General features: G+C 49.9%; 1 protein-coding gene across 2 annotated transcripts in view; it reads left to right on the forward strand.

Moving 5' to 3' along the window:
- Positions 1 to 19,919, forward strand: part of AGXT2 (alanine--glyoxylate aminotransferase 2) — a 70,729-nt gene that overhangs the window by 7,163 nt on the left and 43,647 nt on the right. Inside the window, exon 2 of one of the 2 annotated variants that reach the window (XM_068250291.1) lies at positions 19,338 to 19,411. The exons of the other annotated variant lie outside the window; for it this stretch is intronic. Within the exon in view, the coding sequence (XP_068106392.1) occupies positions 19,338 to 19,411 (74 nt within the window). The remainder of the gene's footprint in view (positions 1 to 19,337; positions 19,412 to 19,919) is intronic. 2 annotated transcript variants of the gene reach the window in all.

The raw sequence follows: 19,919 nt of genomic DNA on the forward strand, positions 1-19,919 counted from the left end.
GTTCGGCCTGTTCGGCCCGAACCCGAACATCTAGATGTTCGCCCAACACTACCTGGCAGTGGGAAACACAGACAGACAGCAGCAGCAGGAGGAGGAATGGAGGAGTAGGCGAGCAGCTATTGTTTGACGTAATAGCTGGTGGCAGAGTGGCAGCAGAAGGTAAATCATCTGTGTACCCTGGCAGTGGGAAACACAGACAGACAGCAGCAGCAGGAGGAGGAATGGAGGAGTAGGCGAGCAGCTATTGTTTGACGTAATAGCTGGTGGCAGAGTGGCAGCAGAAGGTAAATCATCTGTGTACCCTGGCAGTGGGAAACACAGACAGACAGCAGCAGCAGGAGGAGGAATGGAGGAGTAGGCGAGCAGCTATTGTTTGACGTAATAGCTGGTGGCAGAGTGGCAGCAGAAGGTAAATCATCTGTGTACCCTGGCAGTGGGAAACACAGACAGACAGCAGCAGCAGCAGCAGGAGGAGGTATGGAGGAGCAGTGTGAGTGTGGCAGCAGGTAGGCAGCGTGACATAATAGCCCTGGTACCTAGCGGTGATACCAGGGCTGTAAATAAACACAACAGGAGGTCCCAGACAGCGGTCGTGCAGCCCACATTGTGTCCAATACACAACTGGGACAACACAGTTTTCAACCCGGGCACCTCAGAAAAATTAAACCTTTTTTTTTTTTTTATGGTTTTTTGGTTTTTGGTTTTGCAACCAATATAGCTATTGTTTGACGTAATAGCTGGTGGCAGAGTGGCAGCAGAAGAAGGTAATTCTGTGTACCCTGGCAGTGGGAAACACAGACAGACAGCAGAAGGGCAGTACACAGCAGCCCACTGTAGGTGTAAAATGTGTGGCTGCAGGCGACGTAATAGTCAAAGTGAACCAGGCTGGCTTAGTGAGCAGGAGCCAGGAGGTGGTAAAGGGTGGTAAGGCACATTAACGATGGTTCCGGCAGCCAGTTCATGTCCCCCTCTCGCCGACAACAGGGGCCAGGAACTCGCCTTCCACCCACGCCTGGTTCATCTTGAGAAACGTCAGTCTGTCCACAGACTTGTGAGACAGACGTGAGCGTTTCTCGGTGACCACGCCACCAGCTGCACTGAAGCAGCGCTCGGACAGCACGCTGGAAGGGGGGCAGGACAGCACTTCCAGGGCGTACTCCATGCGCTTGACCCAATACTCCATGGGATCAACAGGGGCATCGCTGTCAAGCCCGCTGTACGACCCCATGTAGTCAGCCACCATGCGGGTCAGGCGCTGGCTGTGACCGGAGGAGGATGCTGCTGCATGCATCTCCTCTCTAGTCACTGCTGCCGGAGCCTCTACAGTCCTGTAGAGCTCGTGGCTGAGAGACAGCAGGTCTGTGGGGCGCTTGCTGCTGCTGGATGCAGGCACCTGCTGCTTCCTCTGTGCTGGCTGCTGGACAGTGGGGGTGGAAGGCTGGGGGAAGGCTTCCTCCAAGCGCTCAACAAGGGCCTGCTGCAAGCTCCTTATTTGTTGCGCTGGGTCTCCTCCTGCAGGCGGCAGGAACTGGCTCAACTTCCCCTTGAGGCGTGGGTCCAACATCATGCTGATCCAGATGTCCTCCCTCTGCTTCATCTGGATCACCCTGGGGTCCCTGCGCAGGCACGTCAGCATGTGCGCTGCCATTGGGAAGAGGCGGGCCACGTCTGCTGGCACATCGACGTCAGTGCTGTCCTCATCCTCCTCCTCTGCCGCCTCATCCTCTCTCCACCCCCGCACCAACTCAGCTGCGCTGTGCTGATCCCCCTCATCAGCAGCCAGGTCAGGGACCTCCACCAAGTCCTCCTCCTCCTCCCCCTCAGAGGTGGACTGCGCAGCTGGTTGCCGCTCCTGCTGGTCCAAGGCTGCCGCTCCCTGTTCCAGCAAAGCATCGAGGGCCCTGTTCAGCAGAGAAACCAGGGGCACCCACTCGCAGACCATAGCATGGTCCCTGCTCACCATGTTTGTGGCCTGCAGGAAGGGAGCCAGCACTAAGCACACCTGCTGCATGTGCCTCCAGTCATCATCGGGGACGATGGACGGGAAGTTGCTGGTCTTGTCCCTTCTCAGAGCTGCGGAAACAGTGGCCAGGGCAAGGTACTGTTTGACAGCGCGCCTCTGTTCAACCAGACGCTCCAACATCGCCAGGGTGGAGTTCCAGCGAGTCGGAACGTCAAGGATCAGCCGATGGCGTGGCAGATCCAGCTCCTTTTGCACGTCTTCCAGGCTCGCACAGGCTGCAGCCGAGCGCCGGAAGTGACGCACAACATTCCTTGCCGTTTCCAGCAGTTCGCCCATCCCCTGGTAGGTGCGCAGGAACTTCTGCACCACCAGGTTCAGCACGTGGGCAAGACAGGGGATGTGGGTCAGGTTTCCCCTGTCTATTGCGGCAACCAGATTGGCCCCATTGTCGGCCACCACCTCTCCGACTCTGAGGCCTCTGGGGGTCAGCCAAATCCTCTCCTGCTCCTGGAGTTTGGCCAACACATGGGTTGCCGTCAGCTTGGTCTTCCCAAGGCTGACCAAGTGCAGCAGCGCTTGGCAGTGGCGGGCCTTCACGCTGCTGCTGAGGCGGGGGGTTTGGCCAGGTGTGCCGGAGGATGGCAGAGGATCGGAGGAACCTGCTGCAGTTCCCCTGAGCCTGCGGGGTGGCACCACCCACTGTGTTGCTGCTGCTGCTGTGCCCGCTGCTGCTCTCCCATCCTCACCCCCTTCCACCAAGCTGACCCAGTGGACAGTGAAGGACAGGTAGCGGCCTGTCCCGAAGCGGCTGCTCCAGGAGTCCATGGTGACGTGGACCCTTTCACCAACCGCGTGCTCCAGCCCTCGCTCCACATTGGCCATCACAAAGCGGTGCAGTGCAGGAATGGCCTTGCGGGCAAAGAAGTGTCTGCTGGGGAGCTGCCAGTCTGGGGCTGCGCAAGCAAGCAGCGCACGAATGTCGCTCCCCTCCTGCACGAGCGTGTACGGCAGGAGTTGGGAGCACGTGGCCCGTGCCAGCAAGCCGTTCAGCTGCCGCACGCGACGGCTGCTGGGAGGCAGAGCCCTAACCACCCCCTGGAAGGACTCGCTCAAAAGGCTCTGGCGTGGCCTTTTGCTGACACGGGAATCAGCAGACACAGCAGAGGAGGCCACTGAGGACTGGCTGCCAGAACAGGCCTCAGTGTCGGCGGCAGGAGTTGCAGAGGGGGGAGGAGCAGTGCGTTTCCGCACTCCTGCTGGTGCTGCTGGAGGAGCAGGAGGGCGGGTGGCTGCTGTTGCTGCTGCTGCTGCTGAAGGCTGTGCAGTGATGGGTGTGGTGCCACTGCCAGCAGCAGATGCCTTCAGCCTCTGGAACTCCTCATGCTGGTGGAAATGTTTAGCCGCAAGGTGGTTGATGAGCGAGCTGGTGCTGAACTTTAAGGGGTCTGCACCTCTGCTCAACTTCCGCTGACAGTGGTTGCAAGTGGCGTACTTGCTGTACACAGTGGGCATGGTGAAAAACCGCCAGATTGGTGACAGAAACTTCCCCCTACGGCATGGAAGCGCTGCTGCCTGTCTCCCTGTGGTGGTTGGGGGGGGGGCTTGGGTGCGGCTGGGGGTGGTACTGGCTGATGCTGCTGCTGCTGCTGCTGCTGAGCCTGAGACACCAGCAGGCTGTGGGACGCTGCCAATGCTTGCAATGATGCGCCTCCTTGCAAGGCCCACAAGCGCATCCTCCTCCTCCTCCTCAGAGCTGCTGAGGACGACATCCCCTGGAGGTGGTGGCACCCAGTCTCTGTCTGTCACCGGGTCATCATCATCCTCCCCCTCCTGAAACATGTCCTGCTGGGATGAGGACCCCCCAAACTCCTCTCCTGATGCATGGATGGGCTGCTTGACTGTCGCCACAGTCTTGCTGTCCAATCCCTCATCCCCCAAAGTGCCCATCAGCATCTCCTCCTCAAGATCGCCAACAACAGCAGACAATTTACTCATGATGCCTGGGGTCAAAAGACTGCTGAATGACAGGTCGGCGAGTGACGGTGAACTGGCCTCCTCCCCAGACCCTGCTGGGCGGCTGCTGCGAACAGGGGTGGTGGTGGTGGTGAGGGTGGAGGCCTCGGATGCAGAGCTGATGGCGGGCTGCTCATCCTCCGTCATGAGTTGCACCACAGTGTCTGCATCCTTTTCCTCAATGGGACGTTTCCGACCCGGCTGGAGGAAAATGGGAGCAGGTGCTACACGCTGCTGCTGCTGTGTCTCTGCAGCGTGTGTTGCAGATGCTCCTGCTGGGCGGCGCCCAAGGCGTCCACGGCCAGTGGCTATGGGAGGAATGTTAGCCACTGACGCTGCTGCTGCGGAACTGTGCATGGTGGCGCGCCCGCGGCCGCGGCTTGCCACAATGCTGCTCCCTCTCCTCCTGATTCCCTTGCTGCCCTTCCCCTTGCCCAAACCGCGCTGGCTGCCACTTCCAGACATCTTAAATGTTTTGGGCGTATAGACAAAAGTTTTGTAAAAGGGCGGGTGAAAAGTGGGGTACTTTAATGGAGTGGGTTGGTTGGTGAGGTGACTGAGTGAGTGTCCCCTAGTACAGTAAGTAAGTAGTAACAGTCAAGAAGTACAACTAGCAGTTACAATAATCAGTAGTAATCACAAGTAAATTTAGTGTGTGTACACTCAGACAGTGAGTGCACGCACGCAGGAGCTAGTAGCCTATGAACACAGTGACTGAGTGTCCTAGACTGCTAGTACAGTAAGAGTAAGTAGTAACAGTAAGTAGAACTAACTAATTACAATAATCAATCAGCGATCAGAAGGAAATGGAGTGTGGGTGTGTGTACACTCAGACAGTGAGTGACCGCACGCAGGAGCTAGTAGCCTATGAACACAGTGACTGAGTGTCCTAGACTCCTAGTACAGTAAGAGTAAGTAGTAACAGTAAGTAGAACTAACTAATTACAATAATCAATCAGCGATCAGAAGGAAATGGAGTGTGGGTGGTGTGTGTACACTCAGACAGTGAGTGACCGCACGCAGGAGCTAGTAGCCTATGAACACAGTGACTGAGTGTCCTAGACTCCTAGTACAGTAAGAGTAAGTAGTAACAGTAAGTAGAACTAACTAATTACAATAATCAATCAGCGATCAGAAGGAAATGGAGTGTGGGTGTGTGTACACTCAGACAGTGAGTGACCGCACGCAGGAGCTAGTAGCCTATGAACACAGTGACTGAGTGTCCTAGACTCCTAGTACAGTAAGAGTAAGTAGTAACAGTAAGTAGAACTAACTAATTACAATAATCAATCAGCGATCAGAAGGAAATGGAGTGTGGGTGGTGTGTGTACACTCAGACAGTGAGTGACCGCACGCAGGAGCTAGTAGCCTATGAACACAGTGACTGAGTGTCCTAGACTCCTAGTACAGTAAGAGTAAGTAGTAACAGTAAGTAGAACTAACTAATTACAATAATCAATCAGCGATCAGAAGGAAATGGAGTGTGGGTGTGTGTACACTCAGACAGTGAGTGCACGCACGCAGGAGCTAGTAGCCTATGAACACAGTGACTGAGTGTCCTAGACTCCTAGTACAGTAAGAGTAAGTAGTAACAGTAAGTACAACTAACTAATTACGATAATCAATCAGCGATCAGAAGGAAATAGAGTGTGGGTGGTGTGTGTACACTCAGACAGTGAGTGACCGCACGCAGGAGCTAGTAGCCTATGGACAGTGACTGAGTGTCCTAGACTCCTAGTACAGTAAGAGTAAGTAGTAACAGTAAGTAGAACTAACTAATTACAATAATCAATCAGCGATCAGAAGGAAATGGAGTGTGGGTGGTGTGTGTACACTCAGACAGTGAGTGACCGCACGCAGGAGCTAGTAGCCTATGGACAGTGACTGAGTGTCCTAGACTCCTAGTACAGTAAGAGTAAGTAGTAACAGTAAGTAGAACTAACTAATTACAATAATCAATCAGCGATCAGAAGGAAATGGAGTGTGGGTGGTGTGTGTACACTCAGACAGTGAGTGACCGCACGCAGGAGCTAGTAGCCTATGAACACAGTGACTGAGTGTCCTAGACTCCTAGTACAGTAAGAGTAAGTAGTAACAGTAAGTAGAACTAACTAATTACAATAATCAATCAGCGATCAGAAGGAAATGGAGTGTGGGTGTGTGTACACTCAGACAGTGAGTGACCGCACGCAGGAGCTAGTAGCCTATGAACACAGTGACTGAGTGTCCTAGACTCCTAGTACAGTAAGAGTAAGTAGTAACAGTAAGTAGAACTAACTAATTACAATAATCAATCAGCGATCAGAAGGAAATGGAGTGTGGGTGGTGTGTGTACACTCAGACAGTGAGTGACCGCACGCAGGAGCTAGTAGCCTATGAACACAGTGACTGAGTGTCCTAGACTCCTAGTACAGTAAGAGTAAGTAGTAACAGTAAGTAGAACTAACTAATTACAATAATCAATCAGCGATCAGAAGGAAATGGAGTGTGGGTGTGTGTACACTCAGACAGTGAGTGCACGCACGCAGGAGCTAGTAGCCTATGAACACAGTGACTGAGTGTCCTAGACTCCTAGTACAGTAAGAGTAAGTAGTAACAGTAAGTAGAACTAACTAATTACAATAATCAATCAGCGATCAGAAGGAAATGGAGTGTGGGTGTGTGTACACTCAGACAGTGAGTGCACGCACGCAGGAGCTAGTAGCCTATGAACACAGTGACTGAGTGTCCTAGACTCCTAGTACAGTAAGAGTAAGTAGTAACAGTAAGTACAACTAACTAATTACGATAATCAATCAGCGATCAGAAGGAAATAGAGTGTGGGTGGTGTGTGTACACTCAGACAGTGAGTGACCGCACGCAGGAGCTAGTAGCCTATGGACAGTGACTGAGTGTCCTAGACTCCTAGTACAGTAAGAGTAAGTAGTAACAGTAAGTAGAACTAACTAATTACAATAATCAATCAGCGATCAGAAGGAAATGGAGTGTGGGTGGTGTGTGTACACTCAGACAGTGAGTGACCGCACGCAGGAGCTAGTAGCCTATGGACAGTGACTGAGTGTCCTAGACTCCTAGTACAGTAAGAGTAAGTAGTAACAGTAAGTAGAACTAACTAATTACAATAATCAATCAGCGATCAGAAGGAAATGGAGTGTGGGTGGTGTGTGTACACTCAGACAGTGAGTGACCGCACGCAGGAGCTAGTAGCCTATGGACAGTGACTGAGTGTCCTAGACTCCTAGTACAGTAAGAGTAAGTAGTAACAGTAAGTAGAACTAACTAATTACAATAATCAATCAGCGATCAGAAGGAAATGGGGTGTGGGTGTGTGTACACTCAGACAGTGAGTGACCGCACGCAGGAGCTAGTAGCCTATGGACAGTGACTGAGTGTCCTAGACTCCTAGTACAGTAAGAGTAAGTAGTAACAGTAAGTAGAACTAACTAATTACGATAATCAATCAGCGATCAGAAGGAAATAGAGTGTGTGTTGTGTGTGTACACTCAGACAGTGAGTGCAGTGCGCACACGCAGGAGCTAGTAGCCTATATGAACAGTGACAGTGAGTGTCCCTACGGGTACAGTAAGAGTAAGTAGTAAGTAAGTACAACTAACTAACAATAATCTATCAGTAATCAGAAGGAAATAGAGTGTGTGTACACACAGACAGTGAGTGAGTGCACACACGCAGGAGCTAGCTAGTAGCCTATAAACAGTGACAGTCAGTGAGTGTCCTACTCCTAGTACAGTATAACTACAATACTATTAGTAAAGGACAGCAGAAATACTGGTATAGATGAGAGAAATAAACAGAGGACAGCTGCCCACAGAGGCAAGGCCCCCCTGAGGCCTAAACCTGTAAGCTTGCAGCAGCTGCCTGTCTCTAATGTAACACACAAGCTACTAACTAAAATACAATGTCTATCTAACTAACAACAATATAGGTGTATATGGCAGGTGTAGGTGAGCAAAAACGCTAGGTAAATGATCACAATAGAGCACTTGCTAAGCCAAAGCACAAAGGAGCAACTCTCTCTCTGTACAAGTCTCAGGCAAGCATGGAGAAACGGAACATGGCGGCCGCTATTTATAGGGTAGGGGCTGGCCAGGGTCCCCCTCTGTGATTGGCTGCCGTCAGAGGGCCTGGGAGCCCTCTGATTGGCTCTAAGGACATCAATCTGGGCTATGACGCTATTCGAGCTCGGTACCGAGCTCGAATAGCGCCGAGTTGCTCGAATAGCTCGAATAGTGAATGGGCTATTCGAGTGTACTCGGATAGCCCATTCGAATAGCTCCAGCTATTCGGAGCTCGAATACCGAGCTCGAATAGCTGAAAAAGAGCTCGAATATTCGAGCTACTCGAATATTCGAGCTCTGCTGAGCACCACTGCCGGTAAGTCGTCCAGTCAGCGCAAGCGCAGTCAGGCTTTGTGCGCTCCCCATCTCGCTCCCGTAGGTGGGAGCGTTCTGGGCCTGCTCAGTACTACTGCGCAGGTGCAGATTGCTCCCGGTCATGTTAACGCAATGGGGGAGCGCGAACAGCCAGGCTACGCAGTGTGCCCCCAGAACGAAGGACTTTCCGGGGCAATTTGCGGTGGCTGCAGGCAGCGGAGGATGGCAGCCCAGTCATCTGGCCGGGGGAGGGGGCTGTCTGGAGGAAGGAAGCCCCAGGTATGTATACATTTTTTATATAGCCCCATCTAAGGTTTCCTTTAAAATTTTCCTGGCCACTGGGACCCACTAGTGGCACTTTGCGAGGGGTCGCCAATCACCTGCTATTTCAGAAATTGCAGAAGTCTGAAATTTGGACCGCGATTCCCAGAGTAATCGTATTTTGACTCTGCAGCCGTTGATGCAATCACTCTGGGATCGCTACCAAAATGCTACACACTCTGCGATCACAACACTGCAAATGGAACCACCCCCACAGGATTCCACTTGCAGCACTTTGCCGATAGCCAGGGATTGGCAAGTGTTGCAAAAACCACTGCCAGTGCGTCCCAAGCCTATCTCTACTAGGCCCTGTTAATACTGCATATCGCGAAATACAATCACTTGAGATTGCGAATTTTGCAAAGCGATTTTCCACTGCACTCACCGGCCTTGGAAAAAGCTAGATTGCATAACGGTCATCAGGCCATGCACCAGCGGCGCCCACTGCTGCAACCCGACACTCCGTTCAGTCGAGTGATCACGATAAGTACCTTTTTGCATTATCCACCATCCTGTGTGTTAAGTATTGCACTTTTTCACTTTTTCATGCATCTTCAACAGTGCCAGACAATTTCTTTAACTTTGTCTTGAGCATGTTGATTGCGTGGGGTACGCTTTTCAACTCCCCAACACCTGCTTATCAGATCAACGGCCATACAGCCCACTTCAGTGTACCTGCTTACCCTATATTTGCTATGTTCAGTATAATGAAGACCTTGTGCACAGCTTTTTTTCCTTCATGCTCAAGTGCTGCTTTGTTCTACTGGGCATGTGTGAACCTTACTCATGCATGCCCAGTAAGGATGCGCTCATAGACAGCCAGAAGTTTGGCCAAAAGAAGAGGAGAGTCCTCTGGAGGAACAGTGGGATTAAAGTGGATCTGAGAAGCTTCTGGACCATCCAGAGGTTTAATTTTTTTCAGAGCAGATTCAGAGTTTAACAAGTTTATGGCAGATGGGGAAAAGCTATTTTTCAGCACTTGGAAATTGAAAGAGGTAAAAGGTTTCTTCCATGGTGGGAGCTTTAAAGTTATTTTATTGAAAATGTTTGAAAATATCTCCTTTGAGACATACCCCAACGTACATTGCTACGTACCATATGTTTGTTTCTTACTCTGTACAATGCCACAGAAGATACTGGCACTTTGTAAATTATTATTAATAATAAATAAAAAACTGAAGTTTGCCTTCTTAAAGAGACACTGAGGCGGAAAAAAAATATATGATATAGTGAATTGGTTGTGTACTATGAATAATTACTAGAAGATTAGCAGCAAAGAAAATATTCTCATACTTTTATTTTCCGGTATATAATGTTTTTTCTAGCATTGCATCATTCTATAATATGTGCACATTACACAACACTCAGCATTCAAAATGAGTCTTTCAGAGCAGTCTGTGAAGTAATGACCTCTCCTCTAGCAGAGAAAAAGTAAATAGTCCAGGAACAGTTGAGATAATAAAAGTCAGATAACAGCCCTCTCCACGACTAACTTAGTCGGAGAGCTTAATGGCTTGTTTGCATAGAGATAACAACTGGAGTTTCTCAACTCTTCCTGTACTGGAAACAATTACACTGATGTATCTGATCTTAATGTTTTATTTCTTAGCTGTGCTACACATACAAATCATAATATCATAATTTTTTTTTCGCTTTATTGTCTCTTTATCCAGCGGTCTCTGGCCCTTTTAGGCAGATCAGTTGAAAAGGGTGCCTGAGCTGCCTGTATAAAAAGGGCGCCTCCATAGACATCAATGTTATTTCTGCAAATATTGGCATCAAGGTGGTGAAAAGTGCGCTTGAGTTTTGATATAGGCTACAAGTGGGCACCTCTTTGTAGCCCATATTCTTTCGGCTACAAAAGAGCGCCCTACTGTAGCCCATATAAGGTTTTTTATTCCGCTCCCTTTTATAGTTGAGATTTTTGATAAAAGGGTACAGGGAGGATTAGGATTAGGTAACATAAGCGGGGGGTCTTAGAGTTAGGCACCACTAGGGGGGGTTAGGATTAGGCACCACCAGGGGGGACATAGGGTTAGGCACCACCAGGGGAGTCTTAGGATTAGGCACCACCTCGGGGGTCTTAGGGTTAGGCACCACCAGGGGAGTCTTAGGGTTAGGCACCACCACGGGAGTCTTAGAGTTAGGCACCACCTGGGGGGTCTTAGGGTTAGGCACCACCTGGGGGGTCTTAGGGTTAGGCACCACCAGGGGAGTCTTAGGGTTAGGCACCACCTGGGGGGGTCTTAGAGTTAGGCACCACCTGGAGGGTCTTAGGGTTAGGCACCACCAGGGGAGTCTTAGGGTTAGGCACCACCAGGGGGGTCTTAGGGTTAGGGACCACCAGGGGAATCTTAGTATTAGGGACCACCAGGGGAGTCTTAGGGTTAGGGACCACCAGGGGAGTCTTAGGGGTAGGCACCACCAGGGGAGTCTCAGGGTTAGGCACCACCAGGGGAGTCTTAGGGTTAGGCACCACCAGGGGAGTCTAAGGGTTAGGCAACACCTGGGGGGTTAGGGGAGGGTTCTGTGTGAGAGTAGGGAGAAGTTAAGTCATAGGGTTAGGGTTAGGGTTAGGGTTAGTTAGGCCTCAGAGTCCCCTTTTATAGTTGAGATTTTTGATAAAAGGGTACAGGGAGGATTAGGATTAGGTAACATAAGCGGGGGGTCTTAGAGTTAGGCACCACTAGGGGGGGGGGTTAGGATTAGGCACCACCAGGGGGGACATAGGGTTAGGTACCACCAGGGGAGTCTTAGGATTAGGCACCACCTCGGGGGTCTTAGGGTTAGGCACCACCAGGGGAGTCTTAGGGTTAGGCACCACCACGGGAGTCTTAGAGTTAGGCACCACCTGGGGGGTCTTAGGGTTAGGCACCACCTGGGGGGTCTTAGGGTTAGGCACCACCAGGGGAGTCTTAGGGTTAGGCACCACCAGGGGGGTCTTAGGGTTAGGGACCACCAGGGGAATCTTAGGGTTAGGGACCACCAGGGGAGTCTTAGGGTTAGGGACCACCAGGGGAGTCTTAGGGGTAGGCACCACCAGGGGAGTCTTAGGGTTAGGCACCACCAGGGGAGTCTTAGGGTTAGGCACCACCAGGGGAGTCTTAGGGTTAGGCAACACCTGGGGGGTTAGGGGAGGGTTCTGTGTGAGAGTAGGGAGAAGTTAAGTCATAGTAATCACCAGGAAGGGGTTAGGGTTAGGCACCACCAGGGAGGGGTTAGGGGTTAGAGTAAGGCACCAACAGGGGGGTTAGGGTAATAGGCACCATCAGGGGAGGGTTCTGTGTGAGAGTAGGGAGATGTTAGGTCATAGTAATCACTTTTCTCAGCTATATCTAGAGCCCTTTTATAGCCCAACAAATTTTGCCTATAACAGCATCCTTTTTATAAAATAAAACTAGCTTTTTCGGCTACACCAGGCACCCTTTGTACCCGAATTTGACATATATGGGCTACACCAGGCGTCCTTTGTAGCCAAATTTGGCATATATGGGCTACACCAGGCGCCCTTTTTGTAGCCGAATTTGACATATATGGGCTACACCAGGCGCCCTTTTTGTAGCCGAATTTGGCATATATGGGCTACACCAGACGCCCTTTGTAGCCGAATTTGGCATATATGGGCTACGCCAGGCGCCCTTTGTAGCCGAACTTGGCATATGGGCTACACCAGGCGCCCTTTTTGTAGCCGAATTTGGCATATATGGGCTACACCAGGCGTCCTTTGTAGCCGAATTTGGCATATATGGGCTACACCAGGCGCCCTTTGTAGCCGAATTTGGCATATGGGCTACACCAGGCGCCCTTTTTGTAGCCGAATTTGGCATATATGGGCTACACCAGGCGTCCTTTGTAGCCGAATTTGGCATATATGGGCTACACCAGGCGCCCTTTGTAGCCAAATTTGGCATATGGGCTACACCAGGCACCCTTTTTGTAGCCGAATTTGGCATATATGGGCTACACCAGGCGTCCTTTTTGTAGCTGAATTTAGCATATATGGGCTATACCAGGCGCCCTTTGTAGCTGAATTTAACCACCCTGGCGTTCTGATTAAATCGCCAGGGTGGCTGCGGGAGGGTTTTTTTTAAATAAAAAAAAAACTATTTCATGCAGCCAACTGAAAGTTGGCTGCATGAAAGCCCACTAGAGGGCGCTCCGGAGGCGATCTTCCGATCGCCTCCGGCGCCCAGAATAAACAAGGAAGGCTGCAATGAGCGGCCTTCCTTGTTTTGCTTATATCGTCGCCATAGCGACGAGCGGAGTGACGTCATCGACGTCAGCCGACGTCCTGACGTCAGCCGCCTCCGATCCAGCCCTTAGCGCTGGCCGGAACTTTTTGTTCCGGCTACGCTGGGCTCAGGCGGCTAGGGGGGCCCTCTTTCGCCGCTGCTCGCGGCGAATCGCCGCAGAGCGGCGGCGATCAGGCAGCACACGCGGCTGGCAAAGTGCCGGCTGCGTGTGCTGCTTTTTATTTCGTTAAAATCGGCCCAGCAGGGCCTGAGCGGCAGCCGCTGGCGGTGTTGGACGAGCTGAGCTCGTCCAGACCGCTCAGCTGGTTAACATATATGGCCTACACCAGGCGCCCTTTTTTCCAGGCGCCCTTTTCAAATAGTTGCCCTTTAAGGACCAGAGGCCACTGACATCAAAAACCGGCTCCTTACGATGAATCACTACCACCATTGTACGCGCTGCAGCCTGCACGCCTGTGAGCCGGGCCAGGAGCTGCTTTCATTGGCTCCTGACCCTGTGATCAATGTAAGCCAATGGGAGTTGCTCACATTGATGACAGGGTCAGGAGCCAATAAAGACGGCAGGGCGAGTAAGTTGCGGTGGGCAGAGATAGAAGTGATTGGCGGGAGAGACGAGAAAGGCAAGAATGTGCATAGGCAGTGAGGTGAAATATATACGCCCTGGCAAGAATAACGCATCAAATTTCAATCACCGCTGCCCAGAAGCAGTTAAAAAAGAAGAGATCTGTCCAACCTGAATAATTACAAATACCTTCTGTTTTGAGAAAGCAAACTTCTGTTTTGCTTATCAACTTAGTAAGAAAGCTTTTTGGTCTCTTTCAACCCTTTACACACTCCTAGGAGTCCTGGTTCACCATGAGCTTGCTGGGCAATGTGTAGCTAGTAATAAATGGTAGTCCTTCTCCTGCTGAACGCATGCAAGAAGACCCTATGAAGGGTCACCTGTTCTGTGCACTTTTTTTTCTAGTTCACACCAGCGCTGCCTTGCTTGCAGCAGACTAAATTGTCCCTGTGGCCTCTTGTAAATAGCTACCTGATATCCCAACAGTTTATTGCTGTACCTATATTAGTGCCTATGCAGTTGCACAACCAAGCTGACATCTCTTCTTTGTTGTAAACATAGTTTTCAGTATGTTTATGTCTTCACTTACAGTATCCATCAAGTCTTTGAAAGTTGTCATTTTCTGTTACAGACAATAAAGTGACATATAGTGGCTATTTTATCAGTAGCCTCAGGCACCCAAATGTCACCTTATTACCACTATTCACAGATTGGGGGGGAGGGAGGGTTGCATAAGGTTAAGGTGTTGGGGAGGGGATGGAGTGGGGTCAAGGGTTAGACATTGGCTAAGGGAGGGTTAAGGGTTAGGCATCGGCTAAGGGAGGATTAAGGGTTAGACAGCACCGGGAAAGGGGGGAGGTAATGGTTAGGCACCAACGGGAAGGGAGGGTGAAGAGCCAGGTATTGGCTAAGGGAGAGATAAGAGTCAGGCACCGGCTAACGTAGGGTTAAAGGTTAGGCATTGGCTAAGGGAGGGTTAAGGGATAGGCATTGGTAGAGGAAGGGTTCTGTGCGAGAGTAGGGTTAGGTTAGGGTTAGGCACCGGTAGAGGGAGGTTTCTGTGTGAGAGTAGGGTTAGGTTAGGGTTAGGCATCGGTAGAGGGATGGTCCTGTGTGAGAGTAGAGTAGGGTTAGGTTAGGCATCGGTAGAGGGAGAGTTCTGTGTGAGAATAGGGTTATGTTAGGGTTAGGCATCAGTAGAGGGAGGGTACTGTGTGAGAGTAGGGTTAGGCTAGGGTTAGGCATCAGTAGAGAGGGGGTTCTGTGAGAGAGCAGGGTTAGGATAGGGTTAGGCATCGTTAGTGGGAGAGTTCTGTGTGAGGGTAGGGTTAGGATAGGGTTAGGCATCGGTAGAGGGAGGTTCCTGTGTGAGAGTAGGGTTAGGCATCAGTAGAGGGAGGGTTTTGTGTGTGAGTAGGGTTAGGTTAGGGTTAGGCATCAGTAGAGGGAGGGTCCTGTGTGAGAGTAGGGTTAGGCATCAGTAGAGGGAGGGTTTTGTGTGAGAGTAGGGTTAGGTTAGGGTTAGACATCGATAGAGGGAGTGTTCTGCATGAGAGTAGGGTTAGGTTAGGGTTAGGCATCAGTAGAGGGAGGGTTCTGTGTGAGAGTAAGGTTAGGTTAGGGTTAGGCATCGGTAGAGGAAGGGTTCTGTATGAGAGTAGGGTTAGGTTAGGGTTAGGCAAGGGTAGAGGGAGGGTTATGTATGTGAGTAGGGTTAGGCATGGGTAGAGGGAGGGTTCTGTATGTGAGTAGGGTTAGGCACTAGTAGAGGGAGGGATCTGTGTGAGAGTAGGATAGGTTCGAGTTAGACATCGGTAGAGGGAGGGTCCTGTGTGAGAGTAGGGTTTGGCATCAGTAGAGGAAGGGTTCTGTATGAGAGTAGGGTTAGGTTAGGGTTAGGCATCAGTAGAGGGAGGGTCCTGTGTGAGAGTAGGGTTAGGTTAGGGTTAGGCACTGGAAGAGGGAGGGTCCTGTGTGAGAGTAGGGTTAGATTAGGGTTAGGCATCGGTAGAGGGAGGGTCCTGTGTAAGAGTAGGGTTAGGAATAGGCATCGGTAGAGGGAGGGATTCTGTGTGAGAGTAGGGTTAGGTTAGGGTTAGGCATCGGTAGAGGGAGGGATTCTGTGTGAGAGCAGGGTTAGGTTAGGGTTAGGCATTGGTGGAGGAAGGGTTCTGTGTGAGAGTAGGGTTAGATTAGATCATAGTAAATTATCAGTAAAGCTTACCAATATTTTAGTATTGGAATTAAGTAGTTAAATATCGGTAATAATACGCCTTTCGACCCCTATGGTTGATATTAAACCTCAGATTAAGAGCAATATACATTCTCTAAAAGGTGCTATATTGTTAACTTTAATTTGCTTTCTGACTTCAATGTGGTTAGAAGTTAACAATTTATTTTGTTGGATCTTACTTCTGCAGTGTTGAACGTTAGCATCTAGTTCTGCAACATAATCCATAATCCATCAGATCAGGCCTTTCTTTCTCCCTACACTTCTTCCCATGCACTGATATGATAGTTTTCCTAATCTGGTGTAATTATTGTTTACCGTTGGCCTGTTAATATGAATTCTGTAAACTGCCTACATCTTTTTGCCCCTATTGGTTATTATTAACTTTTCTTATGTTGCTGATTTGTATTTACTATTGTCCTTCATTGCAAGACCCGCCCCTGGATTATTAGGATGCTGTTTTTATTTCGTTTGAGCCCATGGGATGTTTTTGAACCCACGAAATGTGAAACTTCTTCTCTGTTTCAATATTTCTGTTTTCCAAGTTTCACTTCAAGACAGGCCCAGATTTACATCACAGGAGCCTATAGGCACCAATGTCCTGGCATCCTAGACTTTTCCCTCCATGAACCTGAAAACCCCCACTGAACCGCACCGCCAGCTTTCACCTCTCCTTTGCCCGTCATAGGTAGCTACAGGTGTACCTTAGTATATACTGAGAGTAACCAAAGCTACCCTCAGTATTACGTTGCCCCAGACTGCAGAGAGATCTAGTTGGTGGAATGCACAGAGCTGGGGGAGTAACCCTTTCATTTACACTCCGTTTAGGACTCTGCATAGGGAAGGAGGGAAGGAAGAACTAGGCGAGGGGAGTGAGCCGCCTTTCTATCATTAAGCACCTGTAGGCATGTGCCTACATGCCTTATTGTAAATTCGGCCCTGCTTCAAGACTATCAATAAACAAGGCCGGATTTATAATTTGTGTGCCCCTAAGCCAAATATGTTGTGGTTCCCCATGTGTAGCCCCTCTTCCATGTGTATCATCCATGTATGCAGTCCCTCTCTTTTATGAAAGCCACCTTGAGTATCATTTTCCCATTTTCATGTGTAGCGCCCTATTTTCAGCCGCCTCTTTCATATGTTGACACCCCTTTTTCATGTCCAGGTGCCATTGGTTTGCAGCCGCCCAAGGCAGGGGCCTTTGGGCCTTTCTAGAAATCCGGGCCTGTCAATAAACAAAACTGACATAAAGTTCCAGTAACAGTCAATGCCATGTGGAAAGGAAAGGTGCTCTACAGACATTGTTATTCCATGTTTCACATATTAAATCACACAAGTAATTCATTACTGATACACAGTAAAGCCCTAAGGTTGAAAATTAACTTGCAGAATATTGTGCAAAGGTTAATATATTTACAGTTTATGTGTCTATCTGCATAGTTTTCTATTGTTTAGAACTATATTAAACCTTTGCTCATTCCAGGATGTAACTTCTACAAGAAGAGTGGAGGAAGGGGAGAGGCTGGTATAGGTGATGACTTTGTGCTGAGGAACCTGTCATATCCATACTTTGTGCACTGATCTCTGAGTCACGTGATTTCTTTGGAATGGCTGCATCAAATAACAACAATGTGGTGTTCATACATCTGGTCTGTAGATGGCACTGTTCTGCTTGTATTGATGCATGAGATTGTCTGGACTGTTGTTGGTTGTTGGTTCCTGTTATGCTCTGGCTAGGAACACAGAGTGAACACACTGCGCTTATAGAGAGAGTTGGTGTAACCTGTTAATTAACCTAGTTTCAATTATCAATTATTATGCTCTGGCTAGGAACACAGAGTGAACACACTGGGCTTATAGAGAGAGTTGGTGTAACCTGTTAATTAACGCCACGGGCCAAATGGAGGAGGTAAGTTGCACGGGGACCCGGAGACATAAGCGGGGGGCCGGAGACATAAGCGGGGGGCAGGCCATGCCAGCGGGGACACATGAGGATGCTGGGGGGGGGGACAAGAGGACACAGGATGGTGACCACATGGGGGACCAGAGGACACAGGGGGACCACAGGGTACAGGGGGGATGCAAGAGGACACAGGAGGGTGACCACAGGGGGGACCAGAGGACACAGGGGGGACCACAGGGTACATTGGGTACAAGAGGACACAGGAGGGTGACCACAGGGGGGACCAGAGGACACAGGGGGGACCACAGGGTACGGGGGGACAAGAGGACACAGGGGAGGGGGCGACCACAGGGGGGACCAGAGGACACAGGGGGGTGACCAGAGGGTACAGGAGGGACAAGAGGACACAGGAGGGTGAGCACAGAGGGGACCAGAGGACACAGGGGGGACCACAGGGTACAGGGGGGGGACAAGAGGACACAGGGGGGGACCAGAGGACACGGGGGTGACCACAGGGCACAGGGGGACAACCACAGGGAACGGGGGGCAGAGGACACAGGGGGGCAACCACAGGGCACAGGAGGGGACCAGAGGACACAGGGGGGCAACCACAGGGCATATGGGTGGGACCAGAGGACACAGGGGGGCAACCACAGGGCACAGGGGGGACCAGAGGACACAGGAGGGCAACCACAGGGCACAAGGGGAGACCACAGGGCTCAGGAGGGCAATCACAGGGCACAGGGGGGGGGGACCAGAGGGCACAGGGTGAGACCACAGGGCACAGGGGGGAGACCAGAGGACACAGGGGGGAGACCAGAGGACACAGGGAGGAGACCAGAGGACACAGGGGGAAACCACAGGACACTTAGGGTAGACAGGGCGAGATAAGAGGACACATGAGGTACACAGGAGGACACCATTTGAGGGAGGGCTTATACAAGACACTCCTGAAATGTGGACGCACCAGGTTTAGTTTATATATTTTTTTCCCTGTTTTTTGCCCTCTAAACCTGGGTGCGTCTTATATTCCGGAGCGTCTTATACGGCGCGAAATGCGGTAGGTATGTAGCCAGAGCATAACAGGAACCAACAATCAACAACAGTCCAGGTTCCCTTTAATGCTTTAGCAGCCACAGCAAGGAGCTCCAATACCAGCTCCTCCCTGACTACCTCCTATAGATGATGATATAGGAGGAGGAGTTTTGGACAGTTCAGTGACTGCTATTGAGTGAAACAAAGCTGCATCTGACATTTACACAGGAAATATTTTTTGCATATACAGTTAGCCAGGTAATAAATAATGAAAAATAAGAAAAATATGCATTAAAATAAATCAGAGCTTGAACTAGGCATTTAAAAGGAAAAAAAGAGAACTATCCCATCAAATTGCTCTCCAATTTTTCTTAAACAAAACAGTGAATATCTGGAATTTATTTTCCAATTACTAAAACAAAGGGCTGCCAGTGCATGTCTGATGATGTGCCAGTGCGCATGACTCATGACTGCCGCTGGGAGAAGGGATGACTGCCGCTGGGTGAAGCAGACAGGGTAAAAAATACTCTAGTATTGTTGCTGTTGTTAGTCGTTGTCGTAGTAACATTATTAACATTATTTTCATCATCATTCTCGGTTGCAGTTTGGTATATAACTATATGATTTTCATACCATTTACATGTTAAAATTGATTATAGCTAATAGTCTCTTTCAGATGTTTGTCAAACAATGGCCCACCAAAAATGCCCCCGTGTGATTTTACCCCAGAAAAGTACACGGTAAGCTCATTATTGCTGTTATGATTTGGCAGAGGTACTCTGGGTATCTTTGAGGATATTATGTAAGGACAGTTAACTTTTCATGTTTAAAGCGACAATGGCATTTGGTTAATGAAGTTAACGTTAATATCTACCGATATTCTTCGCTTTTAAAGTGTAAATAGTGTAAATTATTGTAATAGAATATAGGTGTATATTAACAATATTTTACTACAACTTAGTCCCAGCTATGACAAAGAACAGGACGAGGAACAGCTGGAGTTGGAGCAGGAATTGGATGCCCCCACTGCCGAGGGACAGAGCGGTGCACGTTGGACTTCCACAATTTAGCGGGAATGGACAGCAGAAGAGGAAGAAAGTGATGCTGGTGACGAATATGGTGCATCACAACAATCACAACCCTCACAAGAACATGAAGACAGAGGAGTCTGGCAGGATTCTCTGGCACACATGGCTCAATTCATGCTAGACTGCATTGAACGCGGCCCGCGCATTATTCACTATTCAT

The sequence above is a fragment of the Hyperolius riggenbachi genome, chromosome 1 (assembly GCF_040937935.1).
Source record: "Hyperolius riggenbachi isolate aHypRig1 chromosome 1, aHypRig1.pri, whole genome shotgun sequence".
NCBI lineage: Eukaryota > Metazoa > Chordata > Amphibia > Anura > Hyperoliidae > Hyperolius > Hyperolius riggenbachi.